Source organism: Vombatus ursinus, unplaced genomic scaffold (genome assembly GCF_900497805.2).
Source record: "Vombatus ursinus unplaced genomic scaffold, bare-nosed wombat genome assembly UNPS02014932.1, whole genome shotgun sequence".
NCBI classification, from domain to species: domain Eukaryota; kingdom Metazoa; phylum Chordata; class Mammalia; order Diprotodontia; family Vombatidae; genus Vombatus; species Vombatus ursinus.
Genome location: NW_020954710.1, coordinates 11,407,472 through 11,426,551, shown reverse-complemented (window position 1 = coordinate 11,426,551; position 19,080 = coordinate 11,407,472). Strand labels below are relative to the sequence as shown.

Genomic DNA, 19,080 nt, shown 5'->3' with positions numbered 1-19,080 from the left:
GGCAGAAGGAAGGAGAGAGAAGGTCTCTTCAATTCTCTTTTGAGAATCTAATCCCTACAGAAAAAGACAGGACTGAGTCTCACAAGTTTTCACTCAAGCTCCTAACCAAACACCAGATACAAACTCAGGATAGGGTTTACCTAATTTCTGGGTCCAATCAAATGCAGTTTTTCCTATTCCCACATTCAAGACCCACAATCTTACAGCCAAAATGAAACTGAGTCCCCTGATGGGAGGTGTGATCTCCCTTTGGGGGGGGGGGGTTTCAGCAGCAGGTGCCTCTTCCCTCAGTTTCAATCCGTGATTTTCTTTGATTCTCTGGGTCATATCCATTTGTTTCTTTCACTATATGTTCTCAGCCATGGGGGAAATACAGGTCTGACCAACTTTGATATCTGACAGGTTCAAATTCACCCCCAGGCTCTTCACCTAAAGATGGCCATGGCAAAGCATCTCTGAAGAGAGGAGGGTGTAGGGAGAAAGAGAGGACATACTCCCCAAATGCAACAAATTCATAAAACAGAAATTATAGGACAGGTGAGGGGGGCAGGGGAGGGGGAAAGGCAGAGATAATGAGAGATTATTAAAGGCAGAGATAGGGACACAGAAAGAGAATTGGGGATAGAGTCATTCAGAGACTGAGATACAGGGAGAAAAAGGTATTTTGTGATGTAGAAATGGGGAAATCTGGAGAGACAAGGAAGACAGAGATGTTTAAGTCTAGACAGATAATGAGAGTGGAAAGAGTACAAGAAATTAATAAAACAGAAGTCAGGACGGTATAGAAAATAGGGCATAGATGAAATGGAGAAATGAAGAAAACAAAGCAAAAGAGGAAAGGAGAGGAGAGAGAAGGGGGAGGAAGGGAAGGGGAGAGAGAAAGAAAGGGGAGGATAAAGAGGAAGAGAGGGGAAGGAGGGAGAAGAGAGAGGAAAGGAAGGAAAGAGGGGGTGAGGGAAGGAGAGAGACAGGAGGGAGGGAGAGTGGGGGGGAAAGAGAGGAAAGGAGAGAAAAGAGAGTGAGAGGGAAGGAGAGAGAGAAAAGGAGGGAGAAGGGGGAGGGAGAGAAAGGGAAAAAGAGAGGGAGAGAAATAAGGAGGGGGAGAAGGAGAGGAAAGGAGAAAGAAAGAGAGAGGAGGGGAGGAAGGGAGAAGAGAGGAAAGGAAAAAAGAGGGAGAGGGAAGGAGAGAGAAAGAGGGAGAATAAGAGAGAGGAGAGAGAGGGAAAGAGAAGAGGGAGGGAGAGAAGGGGGAGAAGAGAGAGAAAAGGAAGGAAAGAGGGGAAGAAAAGGGAAAGAAACAGAGGGAGAGAAGGAGAGAGGAGGGGGCAGATGACCTGAGATGGGCCTGGCATTGTATGTCTGTCAAACAGAAAGCCCGATTTTACCATAAAAGGGGCAAAAAAAAAAAAGATAATGCATTCATTGGACTGTGAATTCACCTCTGAGTTTTCTGGACACTTATGACATAGACTGAATCACCTTGTCCTCCAAGTAGAGAACTCCTTCCAGCCATCGGTCATTATAAATGCACTTTATTACTCCCTCTTGTCTAGACTGCCTCCTTTCCTGGCCCCCCACCCTCCACAGCAAGAGGCTCCATGGCTGGAGACCAGAAAGCTGTCCCACTAACTCTCCACGTAAACAAGGCCAAGGGCCACGGGCAGGGTTCCAAGCTGAGATCTGTGCCCCTGTAAGGAGAAGATGAAGAAAAACCAACAATCTGCCAGACAACAGGAGTAAGAGGGAGGCCTGCCGGCAGATACTGGAGAAGCTCCAGCCCAGGGAGAAGATGCCACACTGACCTGGGCAGGTATGGATTGTGCCTGTAGGGTGGCTCTGAATGCCCTGGATTTGTTAGATCCTGGATTGGCAAATCGGACTGACCTGCTTTGTGTCTGGAGCTGGGAGGCCCAGAAGGCATGATGCTAGGGAATGAGCAGCAGACCTGGCATCAGAGGACCAGGGCTCAGATCTTCATTCCGTCACTTCCTAGCTTTCCCAGTATGTAACATAAAGGTCTTGGACTAAATGGTCTCTAAGGTCAGGTCCCTTCCAGCTCTAACTTCAATCATTCAGAATAAGGATGCTTTCCCTCTCTGCCCTGGTACACAACCATATTGCTCCCTCTGGAAAGGAACATGGGCTTATCCATGGACTATACTCCAGCTGCCCTTCCTAGTTCTGGCTGGCTCCCTCAGCATTCAGTCATACTGGAAAAGACAGATTTCATGGCTGGTTCTGGCCATGTGGTGGTTCACCCAATGAATGGACTTGTGGATGATCAGAGAACAGTTAATGAAAGACAATTTCTGGCTCATCCTTTTCTTTAGACTCCCACATGACGATGTATGTAGCACATAACTCCGAGACTTCCGTAAAGGGTAGTCGAGGGCTAGTCTCACTCTACCCTGGCGTCAGGGCAAATGCACCAGTTGGCAGTTAGAGCAGGGGACTCAACCAGATGAACTGGTGCATGGGCCCCCAGCTGCTTTCCCACTTTGTGGTTCCTTTTCCTGAATGGATGACCAAACAATCTCAAAGCCTCAAAACAGATATGTCTAAGCTTGAACTTCAAGGGTTCAAGGGGTCCATCGGTTCCATCCTGGGGTGAAGCTGACTGGTAGCCAATGAAGTTGTTTGGACATCCAGGATGATGATCAGGAATTATTTGGACAGTGCAGAAGCAAGGTGAAATGGAGCCATGCCTCTTCAGAATCCCAGAAGCTACAGAATGTTCTGATATGTTCTAAATAATCACTACATTCAGAAAGTTTACTTTTCTAATGCAGGTTTGCTTTCTTGTTCACTGCACACCAGTCTCGTAGGCAGCAAAGTACTGTGGAAAAGAACCCAGGCAGAGAGGCCTGACTATGAATTTCAGGTCTGACAGAAGCAAAGTGACCCTTCTGTTTCCTCGTCAATCAATCAGTCATCAAACATCTAGTAAGGATTGACTATGTGCCTAGAACTGTGCCAGTTGTTTGGGATTGTTTCATTTTTGTCTTTGTAGCCTCAGTGACTGGCACTGGAGTGGGCACATAGATGGCACTTAGTCAAAAGGCAATAATAATATTTTATAATATTAAATTATATCATATATTATAAAAATATAAAGTATATTATATATGGTATAATGTTATAATATATAAATAATATATAATATACTTTAATAATATAATGTAATAATAGCTAACATTTCTATAGCACTTACTATGTGCCAGACTCTTTCCAGTTTTTATTTCACTTGATCCTCACAACCACCCTAGGAGGTGGGTGTTATTATCCTCTTTTTTTTTACAAATGAGGAAACTGAGGCAAACAGGTTAAATGATTTGCTCAAGGTCACATGGTAAATATCTGAGGTCAGATTTGAACTCAGGTCTTCCACTTTGCCCTCTAGCAACCCCCAAGGCACTGTGCATTGCACTGGGGATGCAAAAAGAGGCAAAAGACAGTTCCTGTACTTAATAAGGGCTTGTGGATTGAATGATTACGACAAAAACAAAAGTGAAATAGTCCCTGTCCTCAAGAAGCTTACACTCTATTGGAGGAGGCCAGGATATACACATATGAGTAGACACAAAATATAGGCAAGGTATTTATTCTCGGGGTTATTTCAAGGAGAGTACTTTGTTAGAAGCATATGATATGATTGCTCTCTGCATCTCTGTTTCCCTATCCACGAAATGGGAAAAGGGATCTCCATTCTCTCCCTAATTATAAAGAACTTCGGAATTGATTGTGTGACACAGGAGACACTGGCACAGGGCTGCTCAGCATGGCGTGCCCATATCAGAAAAGGTGCTGTGCTCTATGAGCAAAGCAGAATTGAAATAACTCAAGAGAAAAGCAAGATATGCAAACTTAGAGAATCCACCCAAAGGACTACTTGTGTCCCATCTGTGGTCGAACATTCCGAGCTCATATTGGTCTGATCAGCCACAGTCGGACACACTAAAACTTGACTCCAGCATGGTAATGTCATTTTGGTCCTCTTCGAACACAAAGGACAGCCGCCGCCACCACCAATTATAAAGAAGAGATAAGGACTTCTGAACCCAAAAGAAGATGAAAAATGCTCTGGAAATGTAAGGAAGCATTTTCACCGATATTCCACTTTCTACCTAAGCTGGTAGTGTCCCATTTGAAACTGAATCAGCTGGGAAGCCATTATTCCCCTCTTAACCCAGAGGGAGTTCTGGGTCTCCAAGGACAGGAACTGCCTTTTGCCTCTTTTTATATCCCCAGAACTTAGTACATAGTAGTCTGGCACATAGTAGGTGCATGATCAATGCTTATTAGCTGACTGAAGGACTAAGCTCATTGCAACCCAGGTCACAGAATGAGATGAGGGAAAACCTTGTTTTGGGGAAAAAGGAGAGAGGGAGGGAAGAAGAAGGTCATAAATGCGACGGTCATTCTTTACCAAATACCTTACACCTTTTGGCTCAGAAAAACAGGTGTAAAATTTTAATGCCAAAAGTAGCCCCGTGAAATAGTAAAGTGGGTAGAAGGGCATAATAACCAGGTTTGCCCAGTGCAGCACTGCCTATTAACTGCCCTGCACCCACATCCCAGCAGATGGAATGTCAGAGCTGAGACAGGTCTTAGAACATAACATGTCAGAGCTGAGAGTTTTGAATGGAGAATCTCAGAGCTGGAAAGGGCTTTAGAACACAGAATATCAGTGAGGAAAGGCCTTAGAACAGAGAATGTCAGAGCTAGGAGGGGCCTTAGGACAAAGAATGTCAGAGCTGGGAGGGCCCTTAGAACAAAGAATGTCAGAGCTGGGAGGGCCCTTAGAACAGGGAATGCCAGAGCTGGGAGGGATCTTAGAAAAGAGAATGTCAGGGCTGGGAGGGCACTTAGAACACAGAGAGTCAGAAAGCGTCTTAGAGATCAGCTACGCTAACCCTCTCAGAAAACACTGACTTGGAGTTGAGAAGACCTGGGTTTGAATCCTGCCTGCCTGTGACAATTCCTAGCTGTATGACTCTAGGCAAATGACTTAACCTCTCTGTGCCTCAATTTCCTTTTCTGTACAAATAGTAATACCTGGAGTGCTGATTATCTAAGGGCTGTTGTGAGACCCAAATAAAACAATGTAAGTAAAAGGTTTTGTAAACTTTCAAGCCTATGTTAACGTCTTATATAAAGTCTGATATCTCCAGTGAAAATCCCGTAAGACGTTAGAATTTGAGCTACAAGGGACCTCATGGGCCCTCTAACCCAACCCATTCATTTTAAAGATGGGAGTACTGGATCTAGAACTGGAACCTCAGAGAGCACATCTAGGCCACCTTCCTCATCTTACAGATGAAAAAGCTGAGGCACAGAGAGGGTGCAGTGACTCCAAGGCCCCACAAGGAAGAAGCAGCCAAAGCCTGATTCCAACCAGGCCCCTGCCTCCAAATCCAGGACTTTCCTGCACACCCCACTAGCCTCTTACTTTTAGAAGTAAAAATCTGCAAGGTACAAAGGAAAAAATAGTGGAGATAGATTTAAAAGCCAACTCATCTTGAAAATAAAAGGGCTGTGCAGAGACATTTAACAGAATCTCAGACTGAGATATGGAAGGGTCCAGAGATCACCAAGTGCTGGCTCTTTGTTGGATGGTCAAGGAAACAAGGACTCGGAAGGGAAAGTAAGTGGCAAGAGCCAGGATTTGAACCCAGGTCCTCTGACCCCAAATTCAATGCCCTTTCTGCTCTTTCCCCACTAAATCACGCTGTGCTCTCCATTACCTCCAAAGAGCCAGGCATAAATTTCTTTCCATTGTAACTTCAAGGACACCAAGGCTAAGTTAGGAAAATATAGGGGAAGTGGAGGAAGAGGAAGAAGGGAGAAGGAGAAAGGGGGAGAGAGACAGAGACAGAGAGAGGGAGGGGGAGGGATGAAACAAAGAGAGACAGAGACCGACAGACAGAAAGACAGAGAGAGAAGGAGGGAGAGAGAGGAAGGGGAGGAGAGGAGGAAGGGAGGAAGGCAAAGAGAGAGGGAAAAGAAGGGGAAGAGAAGAGGAAGAAGGGAGATGGGGAAAGGTGAAAAGAAGATAGAGGAGGGTAACAAGGGGTAAGGAAGGGAGAAAGAAGGAGGAAGAGAAGAGAGGAAGGAAGGCTTCAAGAGGCTAAGAGGAGGAGATGGAGAAGAAAGGGAGGGAGCAAAAAGGGAAGAGGAGAGGGGAGAAGGAGAAATAAAGGATGAAGAGGTACGAAGGGAGTAAGGGGAGAGGGAAAGAGGGCATATTCAAGAGAACTAAAATCCAATGAAGTGACATGATGAGATATAGACCCTCCCTCTCCCGGGGCCTCGAACAGATTTTGGACATATTTGGAGGTTCTTGGAGGGAGGAAAAAATAAAAGTAGGAAGTCTTTTTATTAGATTCCAGTGAAAGGGGCGAGGAGGCATTGCGTAATCAGCCCGCTGGTGCCCCGGCAGACTGGAGGGGCCAGTCTTTCTGCTGGGGCTCCGTGAGGTTTCAGTCTCAAGCAGAAGGCTGGGCCGGGGGGAGGGCGGGGAGCGGGCTCTGGCCATGTGCTTCTTCCTCATCCCCGGGCCTGCAAGGCGAGGAGGAGGAAGGCTATGGAGAAGGAGGCTGGGGAAGGGGAGGGAAGAGCAGGGAAGGATGGAGATGGGAGAAAGCAAGCTTTCTGCACACAAATCCCGAAGAGGGGAGGGAGCCGCAGCTAGGGGGAGGGGCTCGGAGGCGCAGCCTGCGAAATTAAAATGCAAAAGGAGACTGGGCAGCTCCAGGACTCCGCAGCTGGTGCCCAAGGTATCCACAGCTGGATCAGTGGGCGCTCCTCCTTCCGGGAACAGCAACCATTGTGCTCCACTTTTGGAGAGGGGGAGGGGAAGGGGGGGGAAGAGGATGGGGAGTCAGGGACCAGCCTTGAAATCTGACCAGAGTCATTGCAAGCATTTAATCCTTCCCTCCCTCCTCGCCTTCTCCTCTCTGCGCCCCTCTTGCCTCCCAGTGCAGAAGGCAGCAGATGGGGTTTGCGGGGCCACACCTCCATTCGTCCCCTCCAGGCACTACGTTTCTATCTACCACCTCTGGAGGCTTGAAGAAAATGATCATTAATATCAATAATCACTAACGTTACTGATGACAACTCACTTTTATTTAGTCCTTTAACAATGCTGGGAGGCAATTGCTATCATTCCCATCTTACAGTTAAGGAACCTCGGGAGGCTCCGAGAGGGAGAGAATGATTTGCCCACCAGGCACCAGGCGGGCGAGTGACCCAGCTTTCTGGCCACTAGAACAGGACAGGACAGGCACCTCTCCTGGCCTGCCAGGGCCAAAGAAGATTCCAAAAGTGACAACTCTTTCAGGTTCTCCAGGAAGGAGAGGGAAGGAGAGAGGAGAAGAGGGAGGAAGAGGAGGAGGGGAAAGGAGGGAAGGAGGAAAAAAGAAAAGGGAGAAAAGAGGAGGAAGGAGAAAGGAGGAAGAGGAGAGGAAAGACAAGGAGAGGAGAAGGGAGGAGGCTGATGGGGACCAAGACAGGTGACAGTTAAAGCTTAATGTCCATGATCTCATTCAATCTTCCAGTTAGCCCTACGAGGTCAGTGCTCAGATTGTGTGTGTGTGTGTGTGTGTGTGTGTGTGTGTGTGTGTGTGTGTGTGTGTGTGTGTGTTGGGGGGGTAGGCCTTGAGAGTAGGGAGAGAGCCTGGGAAAGGAAGATTCTGGATTCAGAAGATGTGGGTTCATAATCCTACTTGCTGCACTACTGATGTGACCTTGGGTAAATAATTTCTCCTCTTTGGGTCTCAGTTTCCTTATCTGTAAAAAGAGAGGGGTAGGCTAGATGGCCTCATTAACAGTAGAGTTTTCTGGAGGAGAGTGGCATGCGAGTTACTCTGAGCCCCAGAGAGAGGAAGAGACTGGCCCAGGGTCACACAGGGAGTTAAGTTGAGGAACCAGGATTTGAAGCTGGGTTTTCAGGTTTCAAATCCAGCATTCTTTTCCGAAGTTGCCTAAGAAAACTACTCTCATATGGGTGAGTCACTCACTGCTCTGCCCAGCGTCCTCCTCTGACATTTACTAGGCTGAGTTGACCATGAACAAGTCTATGGATTGGAGTTTCCTTTATCAATAAAATGAGGGGGATGGACTAGTGATCTCTAAGGTTTTTTTGAGCAGGTGAATGGAGAGAGAGCATCCTGCCCCCTTTGACTTCCCCCCAGCCTTTGGCCCAGAATCTATATGGAATGCAGGTCCCCAGCCCCTTGCTTTTCCCCTTACTGCTTTACTGCTCACGAGATTTGAGGGGGATGGAAATCCACAACTCCACTCCTGATGAAATGGACCTCCCCATCCACCCTGCTGGAGATGTCCTACAGTAGCCCTGAGCTGTCCTCTCAACAACCTGGATAAAGTGAAGCTCTCCATGCCTTGCCATCCACCCCCCTGCAGCCTTCTCAACACCTGAAGGCATTTCCAGCCTCCCTGAAGCTGTTATTTGCCCCCCAGTTAGAGCATGAGGTCCTCAAGAGCAGGGATTGTCTAGCTTTCACTATATGCATCCCCCACACTTAGCACGGCGCTTGACACATAGTAAGCATTTAATAAATGCTTTTCATTCATTCATTCAGAGTTCTGACCCAGATTCAAAAATCACCAAGTTCTGCCTTAAGGATAGCCAGTGGGATTCCAGGACTGTTTGGGATATCAGGGTAAATGGGACCGGGATGAGGAGGGAACATAAATACAGAAGGGCCCTTCTGGCTCCCAACAGAAAGAGCTGCCTAGGGAACATTAGAGGTTAAAATGTGTTGCGGAGACTTACAGTCGTCCCTGGGGGCCAGCCTGGGGAGGATGCATCAGCAGTTGCTGCATTGCAGTACAGAGCCTTGCAGACCTTCCTGGTCAAGGGCTCACAAAGCTGCAGATGAGGGGAATGGATGGAGGACTGGGTCTTAATGCGAGGATGACCATGTGGGCTGGTCAGGGTAGGCCAGAGACTAGATTCCGACATTCAGGAGCAAGCCTCCTGACTCCTACACCAGGGCATCCTTCTAGCCCCTATATTCAGAGGCCAGCACGGTCAGCCCGTGACTCAGCCAGAATTCTTCCTACAACATCCCCAATAAATGGGCATCCAGTCTCTATGCAAGACCTTAAGTGAAAGAGAAGCCACCCAACCCACCAATACTCCTATCAAGCTGAAATCTGCTTCTGGGCAACAGTAATTCTAGTTCTTCCCTCGGGGGCCAAGCAGAACAACAGATCAACATTTATTAACCACCAGGTTAATATGTGCCAGGCACTGTGCTAAGTGTTGGAGATACATAAAGAGGCAAAAGACAAATCCCTGCCCTCAAGGAGCTTACAATCTAATGGAGAAGACAACAAGCAAACAAATATATAAAGCAAGCTATATACAGGACAAATGAGAAATAATGAATGAGGGGAGGTGCTTGAATTGTGGGGAAGATTTTCAGTAAAAAGGGGCAGCTAGGTGGCACAGTGGATAGGGCTCTGGCCTTGGAGTCAGGAGGACCTGAGTTCAAATCTGGTCTCAGACACATGGCACTTACTAGCTGTGTGATCCTGGGCAAGTTACTTAACCCCAATTGCCTCACCAAAAAGAAAAAAAAAGATTTCCGGTAAAAGAAGGGATTTTAGTTGGGACTTAGAGGAAAGGCATGTCTCACCCCTCCATCATCCTGAGTCTCCAGCTTATCACCGTCCTCCCTCCTTATATGGCACCCAGACTGAATATTGTATTAAAGACGGGGGTCTGATCAAGACAGAGGACAGCACCCAACAGCGTCCTCAGACTAAGGGGTTATATATAATAGCATCTATATTATTTTCTAAATATTTTAAATCCACTAGCTCAGCCTGCTACAGTGGAAAGCGCCCTGGCTTAGGAATCAGAGGACCTGGGTTCAGATCCTGCCTATGACACTTATCAACTGAATGACCTTGGGCAGATCACTCAGCTGCCTCAGACCTCAGTTTCCTCATCTGTAAAATGAAAGGTTTGACTAGAAAGACTCTGAAGTCCCTTTTCCAGTCCAAGGTCTATGATTCATATGAGAAAAATGAGACCCAGAGAGGGGAACTAAGTCCCCCAGGGTCACACAGCTAGTTAGGTCTAGAATCCAATTCTCCAGCCTCCCAGTTTGTTCTGCTTTCAACTCAAATTAACCTGCCTTTCCATTAGTTGAACTAATTATTTTGTATCGATGTAGACAAAGAAACAAGAGCTACACTGATGGCCAGAGCCTGCCTGGATCTGCCAACATTGATTTATGTCCCTGGTCCCCAGTTTCAAGCCTTTCTCATCCCCCACCAAGGGACCATATTTGTACCTCTTTCTTTCTCCGTTTTACTTTAGATGTCTTGTTCTCCTTGAGTTTCTTGGATTTCTTCTTCTTGGGAACACACACTGGTTCCTCAGGATAAAATTCTTCCAGGCCTTCAAGGCCCCCATCCTCTTCTTCTGGAGGCAACCAAAAGACAGGGGTGTTACTCAGGCCCTTCGAGGAGTAAGGAGAAAGTCCTAGGAAGGGGTGTGGATGGATCAGGAATTAGCCATCACCTCTAAAAGCAAATTCACATTTCCCTCCTACCTTTCCATGCTTTCCCTCCAACACCTCCCCGACCCATAGTCAATCTGCTTCTCTCCCAGTCCTCCCCAGACCCAGATGCTTTCCCCTTCTCCCAATTCAACAAACACATCCTAAGTTCATTTAATGTGCCCTCACACATAGGTGGCAGAAATACAGAGACAAGAAGAAAAATAAACCCCAGGACTCAAGGAGCCTACTGAGGTCTCCAACACGCACTTTAAAGAGATCTCCCTTTCTGGGCTGAGCAGAGCTAAACGAAAGAGGCAGATCTGCCAGATGAAAGAAGTCCAAGTGTTTCACCTTGTCAATCTATTCTTGCCCAAATTTATTTGCATACCAACAGCCAAAGAAGATAAGTGAGGTGGGCTTTATCACCCCAGTCTCCACTTAGCTCCTCTGTGCAGTTTTTTGGGGGGAGTGCAAGTTCCCTCACATTCAGATGTTAAACAGGAATTAGAAGGGGTTTTTCTAACCTTAAGTCAGATAGTTGTCTGGAACCACCAGAGGACAAAGAAATAGTTAAAAGAATAGAATTAATGTTAGCCTGGGATTATTCTTTTTTTTGAGGGGGGGGAGGGAGTTCCTAGCTAGGGATAGTATCTCATAGCGTCAGAGCTATACACTAAAAAAGTTTCAACCTAGCCTAGTCAGAAAGGCTTTCTAGACACTAAATCTGAGTAGATGGGAGCAGAGAGACCAGCAAACGGCCCTGAAGAGCTGAGGCTCTTGACAAGACAAGAGAGAGCAACTCAGCAACCAGTGAAGAAGACCAGTGAAGGTGACATAATACCTAATGCAAAATGGGAATGAAATTCTGAGGCACCAAGAAGAAAACACAGTGCACTAACATCACTAGACGATATCAGCAACTCTATAGCATCAGAGCAGTTGGTTACCCTGACCCCACACACATCTGCAGCATGTTTTTCTCTACATGTATCTACCCTCCATGTGTGTATACTGAACACAAGGTCTCTGGCACAAGTCAGTCAACAAACATTTATTAAGCACCTACTAAATGCTTGGCAGTATGCTAAATGCTGGAGATACAAATGCAAAAAAAAGAAAGATAGTCCCTGCCCTCAAGGAGCTTACAATCTAATGAAGGAAGATAATTTACCAAAAGAAGGGGGAAAGGAGGGAGCAGGTGCAAGCTGCAGAGGCTTGGTGGGAAAACCAAAGAAGTCCCAAAGTAGTGCAGCCAGGTGAGAAATGAGGACAGGAATAAGGAAATGTGAATGTTTTTATTGCAAATTTTAAAATATGAATTTTTAAATTGCAAACAAAGAAATGTGAATAAAGGCACACCTACTCATACTTGTTCCCTACATATGTGCCCTCTAGGCATGTTCCCTTAGTCACACATGTTCTGCATGTGTGTATTGATTACATCTCTTACTTTGAACTAATGTCCTTTCTTATTGGACGGTAAAAGGAATTACATTGCTGGGGGCTCTGAACTACAGTCTTGAATGGGTACTGATCCACTGACCCAAAAAAAAGGTTGTTTTTATAAGGATCCACATGTGAAGGGTTGTCCAGCTACTACAGGCAAACAAAAACAAAGTAATTTGGGGATGGAGAGAGCACCAACCACTGGGTAGATCAGTAAAGACGTTGAGTTTGAGATGGCCATCTGCTCTGAGCCTTGAATGACATTTAGGATTCAGATCAGAGGTGAGAAAGAAGTGCAGCCTGGGAGTGCAAAGCACCTGTTTGAGGGTCCAGAGATAAGAGAGAGTAGGGAACAGGAAGGAGGACAGTTGGACTAGAATATCAAGTGCATGAGAAGGAGGAATGTGAAATAATCCCGGAAGGCAAGCCAGGGCCAAACTGTGAAGTTTTTAACTGCTATAAAGACTATGAAATCTTTATTTTATTCTGGGGGCATTATGGAGTCATTGAAGATTCTTGAGGTAGTGAGTGGCAATATACTTTAGGAAATTATGCTGGCATTTAACCTCTAGTCCCATTTCCCTTTCCTTTCACACCAGCCCTGATACTCCTCTCCACTTCCTAACTGTCCATCACCATTCCCTTAAGATCATAGATTTAGGGCTGGAAGGGACCTTAGGGGCCATCTGGTCAAACCCTCTCCTTTTGCAGATGAGGAAACTGAGGCCCAAGGAGGTTGAAGTGATTTGCCTAAGGTCACAGAGATGTGGGATTTGAACCCAGGCCCCCTGGCTCTATGGTCAGTATTCTTTCCACTAAGCCACTACCTTCCCTAGACCCTGACAGCAGCCTGTCACCTCAAGGACCTCATCCTCTACCCCCACCCCCACATGTACCAACTTAGCACAGTGACCTTAAGGAACCTCACACTATCAATCAATCACTATTTCTTAAGCACAGGCAATATAGCAGGGTATGTACTCAGCCGTGTGCCAGGCTTTACAGGAGACACAGTGAAGGCCACAATAGAATTAACTCACATTTCTATCAGGCTTTAAGAAGCTTACTAATCACTTTCTTCACTGGAAAGCTACCTGAGAAGTAGATAATTAATTAAATTATCCCTCCCTGTTTATATGCAATATAACAGCAGCTTAACATTTGAATAATGTTTTAAGGTTTGCAAGGTGCTTTACAAATATCATCTTAGTTGTTCCTCATAGAAACCCCAGAGATAGATAGGTGCTATTATTGCCCCCATTTTACAGATGTGGAAATTGAGGCTGATAATGGTTAAGTAACTTGCCCAGGGCCACACAACTAGTCAGTGTCTGAAGCACGATTTGAACTCGGGTCTTCCTGTCTCCAGTCCAGCTCTCTTATCTACTATTCCATCTAATATGACTCTTCCTTTAATGAAAATTCTCCAGGGTGACTTTAGCTGCCCAAAGTTGTAAGATGGTAGAGCTGCTATTCAGTGGGACTCTCTCTGAGAGTCTGCAACTGAGGCTGCATAATTGCATGAGGCTGTGATAAGGAAGAGGAGGAGGAGGAAGAGGAGGAAGATGATGATGATGATGATGATGATGATGATGATGATGATGACATGGATGGTCCTTACAGAGAGAATCTGCAATGTTAGGAAACTGTACATTGGGATTCTCTCGAATGTCAAAGAACAGTGCCCGGTCTGCCCCAGGTAGAAGAGTTCCTCTCTCCAGAAGGGAGGTAAGGGAGGATAGCCTCAGTCTCCTTATCTGTAAAGTGGAGACAATGATAGAACCTACCACACAGGGTTGTTGGGAGGATCAAATGAAATAACACGTGTATAGCACTTTGCAAACTCTAGAAGGCTATATAAATGCTAGTTGTTGTTCGATCATTTTAGTCGTGTCCAATTCTTTGTGACTCCATTTGGGGTTTTCTTGGCAGAGATCCTGGAGTGGTTTGCCATTTCTTTCTCCAGCTCATTGTACAGATGAGGAAACTGGGGCAAACAGGGTTAAGTGACTTTCCTAGGGTCACACATCTACTAGGTGCCTGAGGCCAGATATAAGGTCAGGTCCTTCTGACTCCAAGCCCAGCATTCCATCCACTGTGCCACCTAGCTGTCCATGTAAATGCTAGTTATTATTATTATTATGATGGGTGGCCTCAGTTTCCTCATCTGTAAAATGGGGATAATGAAAGCACCTACCACACAGGGTTGTTGAGAGGATTAAATGATAACATATTATGGTACTTTGCAAACCCTCGAGTGCTCTACGAATGCTAGTTATATTATCGAGTCACAAAGGCCAACCACAAAGCCTGATTCACTAGGAGACAAAGTTAATGATAGTCCCAGGGACTCAGGATTGAGACTCCAGGGCAGTGGGGCTGAGGGTGCTGAATGAACAGCATTCCCAGAACCATCCATCCAGTGTTCATCTAACATATAGGAAAGGGGGTTATACCTCAGAATATGAAGTGTGTGTGATGCGTACCTAGTCCAGGAACTAAATATGGCAAATGGACTCTGTATTTGCCCAACTATATGCTACCGTGATACTAAAAGATAACATAGTACAGGGGAAAGAGCACTGGATTTGAAGTCAAAGCACCTGGATTCTAACCCTATCTCTCTCACTACCTGTGAGCCTCAATGTCCTCATTTGTAAAATGAAGGGGTTTGGACCTCTGAGGTCCCTTGCAGTTCAAGGGCTATGGTCTAACTCATCCTATGTGTTATGCACTGGGTCAAAGGAACATGGAGGCAATGTGGTGCCATGGCTTTAGAGCCTGAATACATCAGGTTGGACTCTAGGTCTGCCACTACCTATACGACGTTGGGTGAGTCCCTTGCTCTCTCTGCCTCAGTTTCCTCATCTGTAAAATGAGGGATTTGGATGAGATGATCTCAGAAATATCTTTAGCCCTAAAGTTATGATCCCATGATAATTCTATGATTTTCCTAGTGCACAGGTCTGACCCACCCCAACTCAATAAACTGTAGTCTCACTATGACCTCTATCTATCAACCGATTACTACAGTATGTGCCAGGCACTGATCCTCAAGAATCAAAGATAAACTCCTCTGTTTAACTTATGCCTAAAGCTCTTCACATCCTGACCCTGACCTATCTTTCTAGTCTTTTTACACATCATTGTGACCCAATCACAGTGATCTATTTATTATCCATCATACATTATACATATCTACCTCCCAACTCCATGACTTTGCACTGGCTGTCCCAGAATGCCCTCCCCTCCTCTTTGACTACTTTTAGAATCCTTGGTTTCCTTCAAGACCCAAATTAAACAATACCCTTTGCAGAAGGTCTTTTCTGGTACCCCCAGTTCACAAGTACTAAGGCCTCCCCATTATGTTACTTTATGTCTACTTTGTATGTATCTCATATAATGGGTCCAAAGGTCCTAGGTTCTTCATGTGGAGCTGACTAGCATATATGGAAAGTCCTTGCATCAGAGATGGTTACCACTAACAGGCCAAGGAATTCACCCTGGCCTGATTCTTCTAAGTGCTCATGGTCCCTCAAGATTGAACCCAGTTCAGACAATAGGCACTGATACAGAGAAGAAGATGCCCCTAAGAGAAGAGAGTGGGAAGGCAGCAACCTGTTCTTAGTGAAAGAAAGGAAGGAAGGAAGGAAGGAAGGAAGGGTCAAATGACTCATCCAAGGTCATATAGGTAGTAAGTGGCAGATCTATAATCTAATTTAATGCATTCTGACTCTAAAGTCATTATACCCACATTGCCTCCATGATTCCTTGGCCCAATATATAACACATAGGATGATTTAGGCCATAGCCCTATATATCTGCAGATAGCCAGCTGTAGTATTATAGATCTATTTCTATTTTCTATTTATCTTGTCCTATATATCATATATGGACCATCCATATTTTCTTTTTCTAACTTATCACAGCCTCATGCAATCTCTGTGCTCAGTTCCAGGCTCCCTGGGAGAGTTCCACTAAATAGGAGCTCTACCATCTCACAACTTTGGGCAGCTAAAGTCATACATAGATATACAGACATAGCTAGATAGATGCCTAGATATACATTGTCTCTTCCATTAGAGTAGAAGTTCCTTGAGGACAAGGAACAGCTATAGGGTAGGGGGAAAGAGAGCCATCCATCCCCCTAACTCATTCATGGGAAATCTAGCAATAATGTTCCCTCCCATGCTTGGCTTGTTGATTGATTGACTGATTAGTTGTTGTTGTTTAGTCGTTTCAATCATATCCAATTCTTTGTGACCCCATCTGGGGTATTCTTGACAACGATACTGGAGTGGTTTGCCATTTCCTTCTCCAGCTCATTTTACAGATGAGGAAACTGAGGCAAGCAGGGTGAAGTGACTTGCCCAGGGTCACACAGCTAGTAAGTATCTGGGGCCAGATTTGAATTCAGGTCTTCCTGACTCCAGGCCTGGTGCTCTATCCACTGTGCCACCTGGCTGCCTTTCTAAGATCCCTTCTGGCTCTAAATCTAGGATAAACCTTTGAAGGGACCTAAGAGGTCATCATGTCTAACCTCATGATTTTACAGATGAGGAAACTGAGGCCCAAAAACAGTTGACTCGCCCAAAGTCACATAGTAAGAGGTAGAGTTGCGATTTGACTCCAGATGTATTCTTTCTCCTGTATGTGACCTATGTGTTTGGTCTCCTATATGTTACCTTGCTATATATACTATGTGCCTGAATACATGTCATGTATTTAAGAAAATTGTATGTGACTGTGCTGTATGCCAATTATCAAATGTTCATGTTTTCGTACAGATGTAACACCCATTGTAATTTGCAGGGACTGTAATTTTTGTATTTTCTTTTTTACCAAGGGGGTGGAGGAGGATATAATATTGGCAGAATGCCTTTGTCCTTAATTGTAGTTCTCTAAGATGGCTCTAGCTATCCAGAGTTGTAAGATGAGGTAGCTCCTATTCATTGGAGAAAGCTCTAGAACGTAGAACTTCCAGGGGGGTGGGGAGTGCATTGTGTTGGATGTTCTGGATGTGTGAGGTGGAGCATTATGGCAACCACATGAAGAGAAGAAACGAAGGGAAACTGAGCTAAGTAGTGTGACAGAGCTTAATATGGAAATCCAAGTAAGCAAAGCAGGGTTGTGAGAACTGAGAAGGTAGGATGGGGGCAGCAAGCCACAGAGTTGTGACCCAGATAGAGAGAGAGAGAGAGAGAAATAAAGAGAGAGAGAGAGAGAGAGAGAGAGAGAGAGAGAGAGAGAGAGAGAGAGAGAGAGAGAGAGAAAGATGACTACATGGGGAAAGAGTGATGGTATCCTGAATGCCCGCATCCTGTCTGGACTGTGATGATGGCTACAGTGTCCCCAGAGGGATTGCTGGGAAAGACTCCAAAAAGCAGAATGAACTACATTACCAACTTCCACTACATAGACTGTAAGTTGCAAAGTGATTGTGTCCTTCTGATACACTAAGTCTTAAGAGGTTTGAAGGGGAATTAGATTTTGACTTTACTCCTGTGTAAGAGATTTGAACCCCTTGTAAATGAGCAGTGAAAATGTTTTACCATTTGATTACTTTCCTTGAAAGTGATGTTTCATGTTTCAATTAAGTGATTAGCTATTGGATTTGTGTCTTTGATATACTCAATGATAGAGTATCACTTCCGGTTGGTGCTCACCATGGGTTAGTTATCACCCTAGTCATGCTGAATTTGGGGGTAGCCAAGGAGTGGTACATACAGATAAGTAAACCGAACATCAGAGACGTTAAGGCATTTGTCCAAAGTCACATCTTAAGTACTGTGAGCTAGGATTTAAACTCGGGCTTCACCTTACTCCAATTTAGTTATGGAGATGAGATTTATGTAGACAATTCTGTACAACTAGAAGCAAATCACTACATATCTAATATTAATTAGAAAAATGCAAATTAAAGTGATTCCACCTCCTACTCACATCAGAGTGGCCAAGGTGACAAAAAGGGAAAATGATAAAAGTTGGAGAGGCTGTGGGGAAGCAGGCATACTGATGGACCTTGTAGACTTGTGAATGGGTACAATCATTCTAGAAAGAATTTGAAATTATACACTAACAGTGTATGCCCTATGACCCAGCCACATGACTGCTAGGTCTATATCTGAAAGAGATTAAAGAAAGAGGAAGATGTCCTGTATGTACAAAATACATTTATAGCAGCTCTTTTTTGTGGTAGCAAACAACTGGAAATTAGGGAGATGCTCATCAACTGATGAATGACTGAGTGAGTTGTAGCATATAAATGTGATATCAAAAAGGTAAAATTTGCAAAGAATGAAATGAGTAGAACAATTGATATAATAGCAAGAATAGCACCATAAAAAACCGAATAACTTTGAAAGCTGTAAGAACTAAAAATCAATCCAAAGATCATTCATGATTCCAGAGGACCAATGATGAAACATGGTGTCCATGACAGAGAGGTGACGGATACAGGGTGCAAAACGAGACATAACATGTTTGTATACAGCTACTGAGGGAATTTGTTTTTGCTTGATTATGCATATTAGTAACAAGGAATGTGCTCTTTCTTCTTTTTTTCTAACAGTTCAAAGGGTGGGACGGAGAAGAAATAGATTTTTGTTCATTTTTTAATAGAAAGGTTAGGGGACGGAGTGTGCCACTGATGTGGGATGTTTCAGGCATTTTCAGATAAGGTCATTGTATTATTAGTTTTTATTTACTTGTTTTACTTTGTTACAAGAGATCTCTCACAGACTGGAGGTAATCTGTAAATACTTGAAATGTAAGAACAAAATATAGCACACATCAACAAAATGTGTTCTCTTCATTTAAAAAAGAAATTAAAAACACACAAACCAAAATATCTAAGAACCAAAGCAAGATAGTATTTAAACCAAGACTAGATTGAGTGATGTAGCTTTTAAGTACAGTAGGAAACACTTATCCCTCTAAAATGGCCTACGAAATACACAGGAATTTGCAAGACATGTATACGCTATGGGAGAGAGAGAGAAGGCAGCATCACACATAGGAGTCCAAAGTACCTCTCTGGTTTCTAACTAGCAATCTCTCTCTCTCTCTCTCTCTCTCTCTCTCTCTCTCTCTCTCTCTC

General features: G+C 44.8%; 1 protein-coding gene across 1 annotated transcript in view; it reads right to left on the bottom strand.

Annotated features, from left to right (window-relative positions):
* Positions 1 to 19,080, bottom strand: part of CHD5 (chromodomain helicase DNA binding protein 5) — a 148,745-nt gene that overhangs the window by 93,895 nt on the left and 35,770 nt on the right. Inside the window, exon 2 of the mRNA XM_027843956.1 lies at positions 10,326 to 10,516. Coding sequence (XP_027699757.1) covers positions 10,326 to 10,516 — 191 coding nt within the window. The remainder of the gene's footprint in view (positions 1 to 10,325; positions 10,517 to 19,080) is intronic.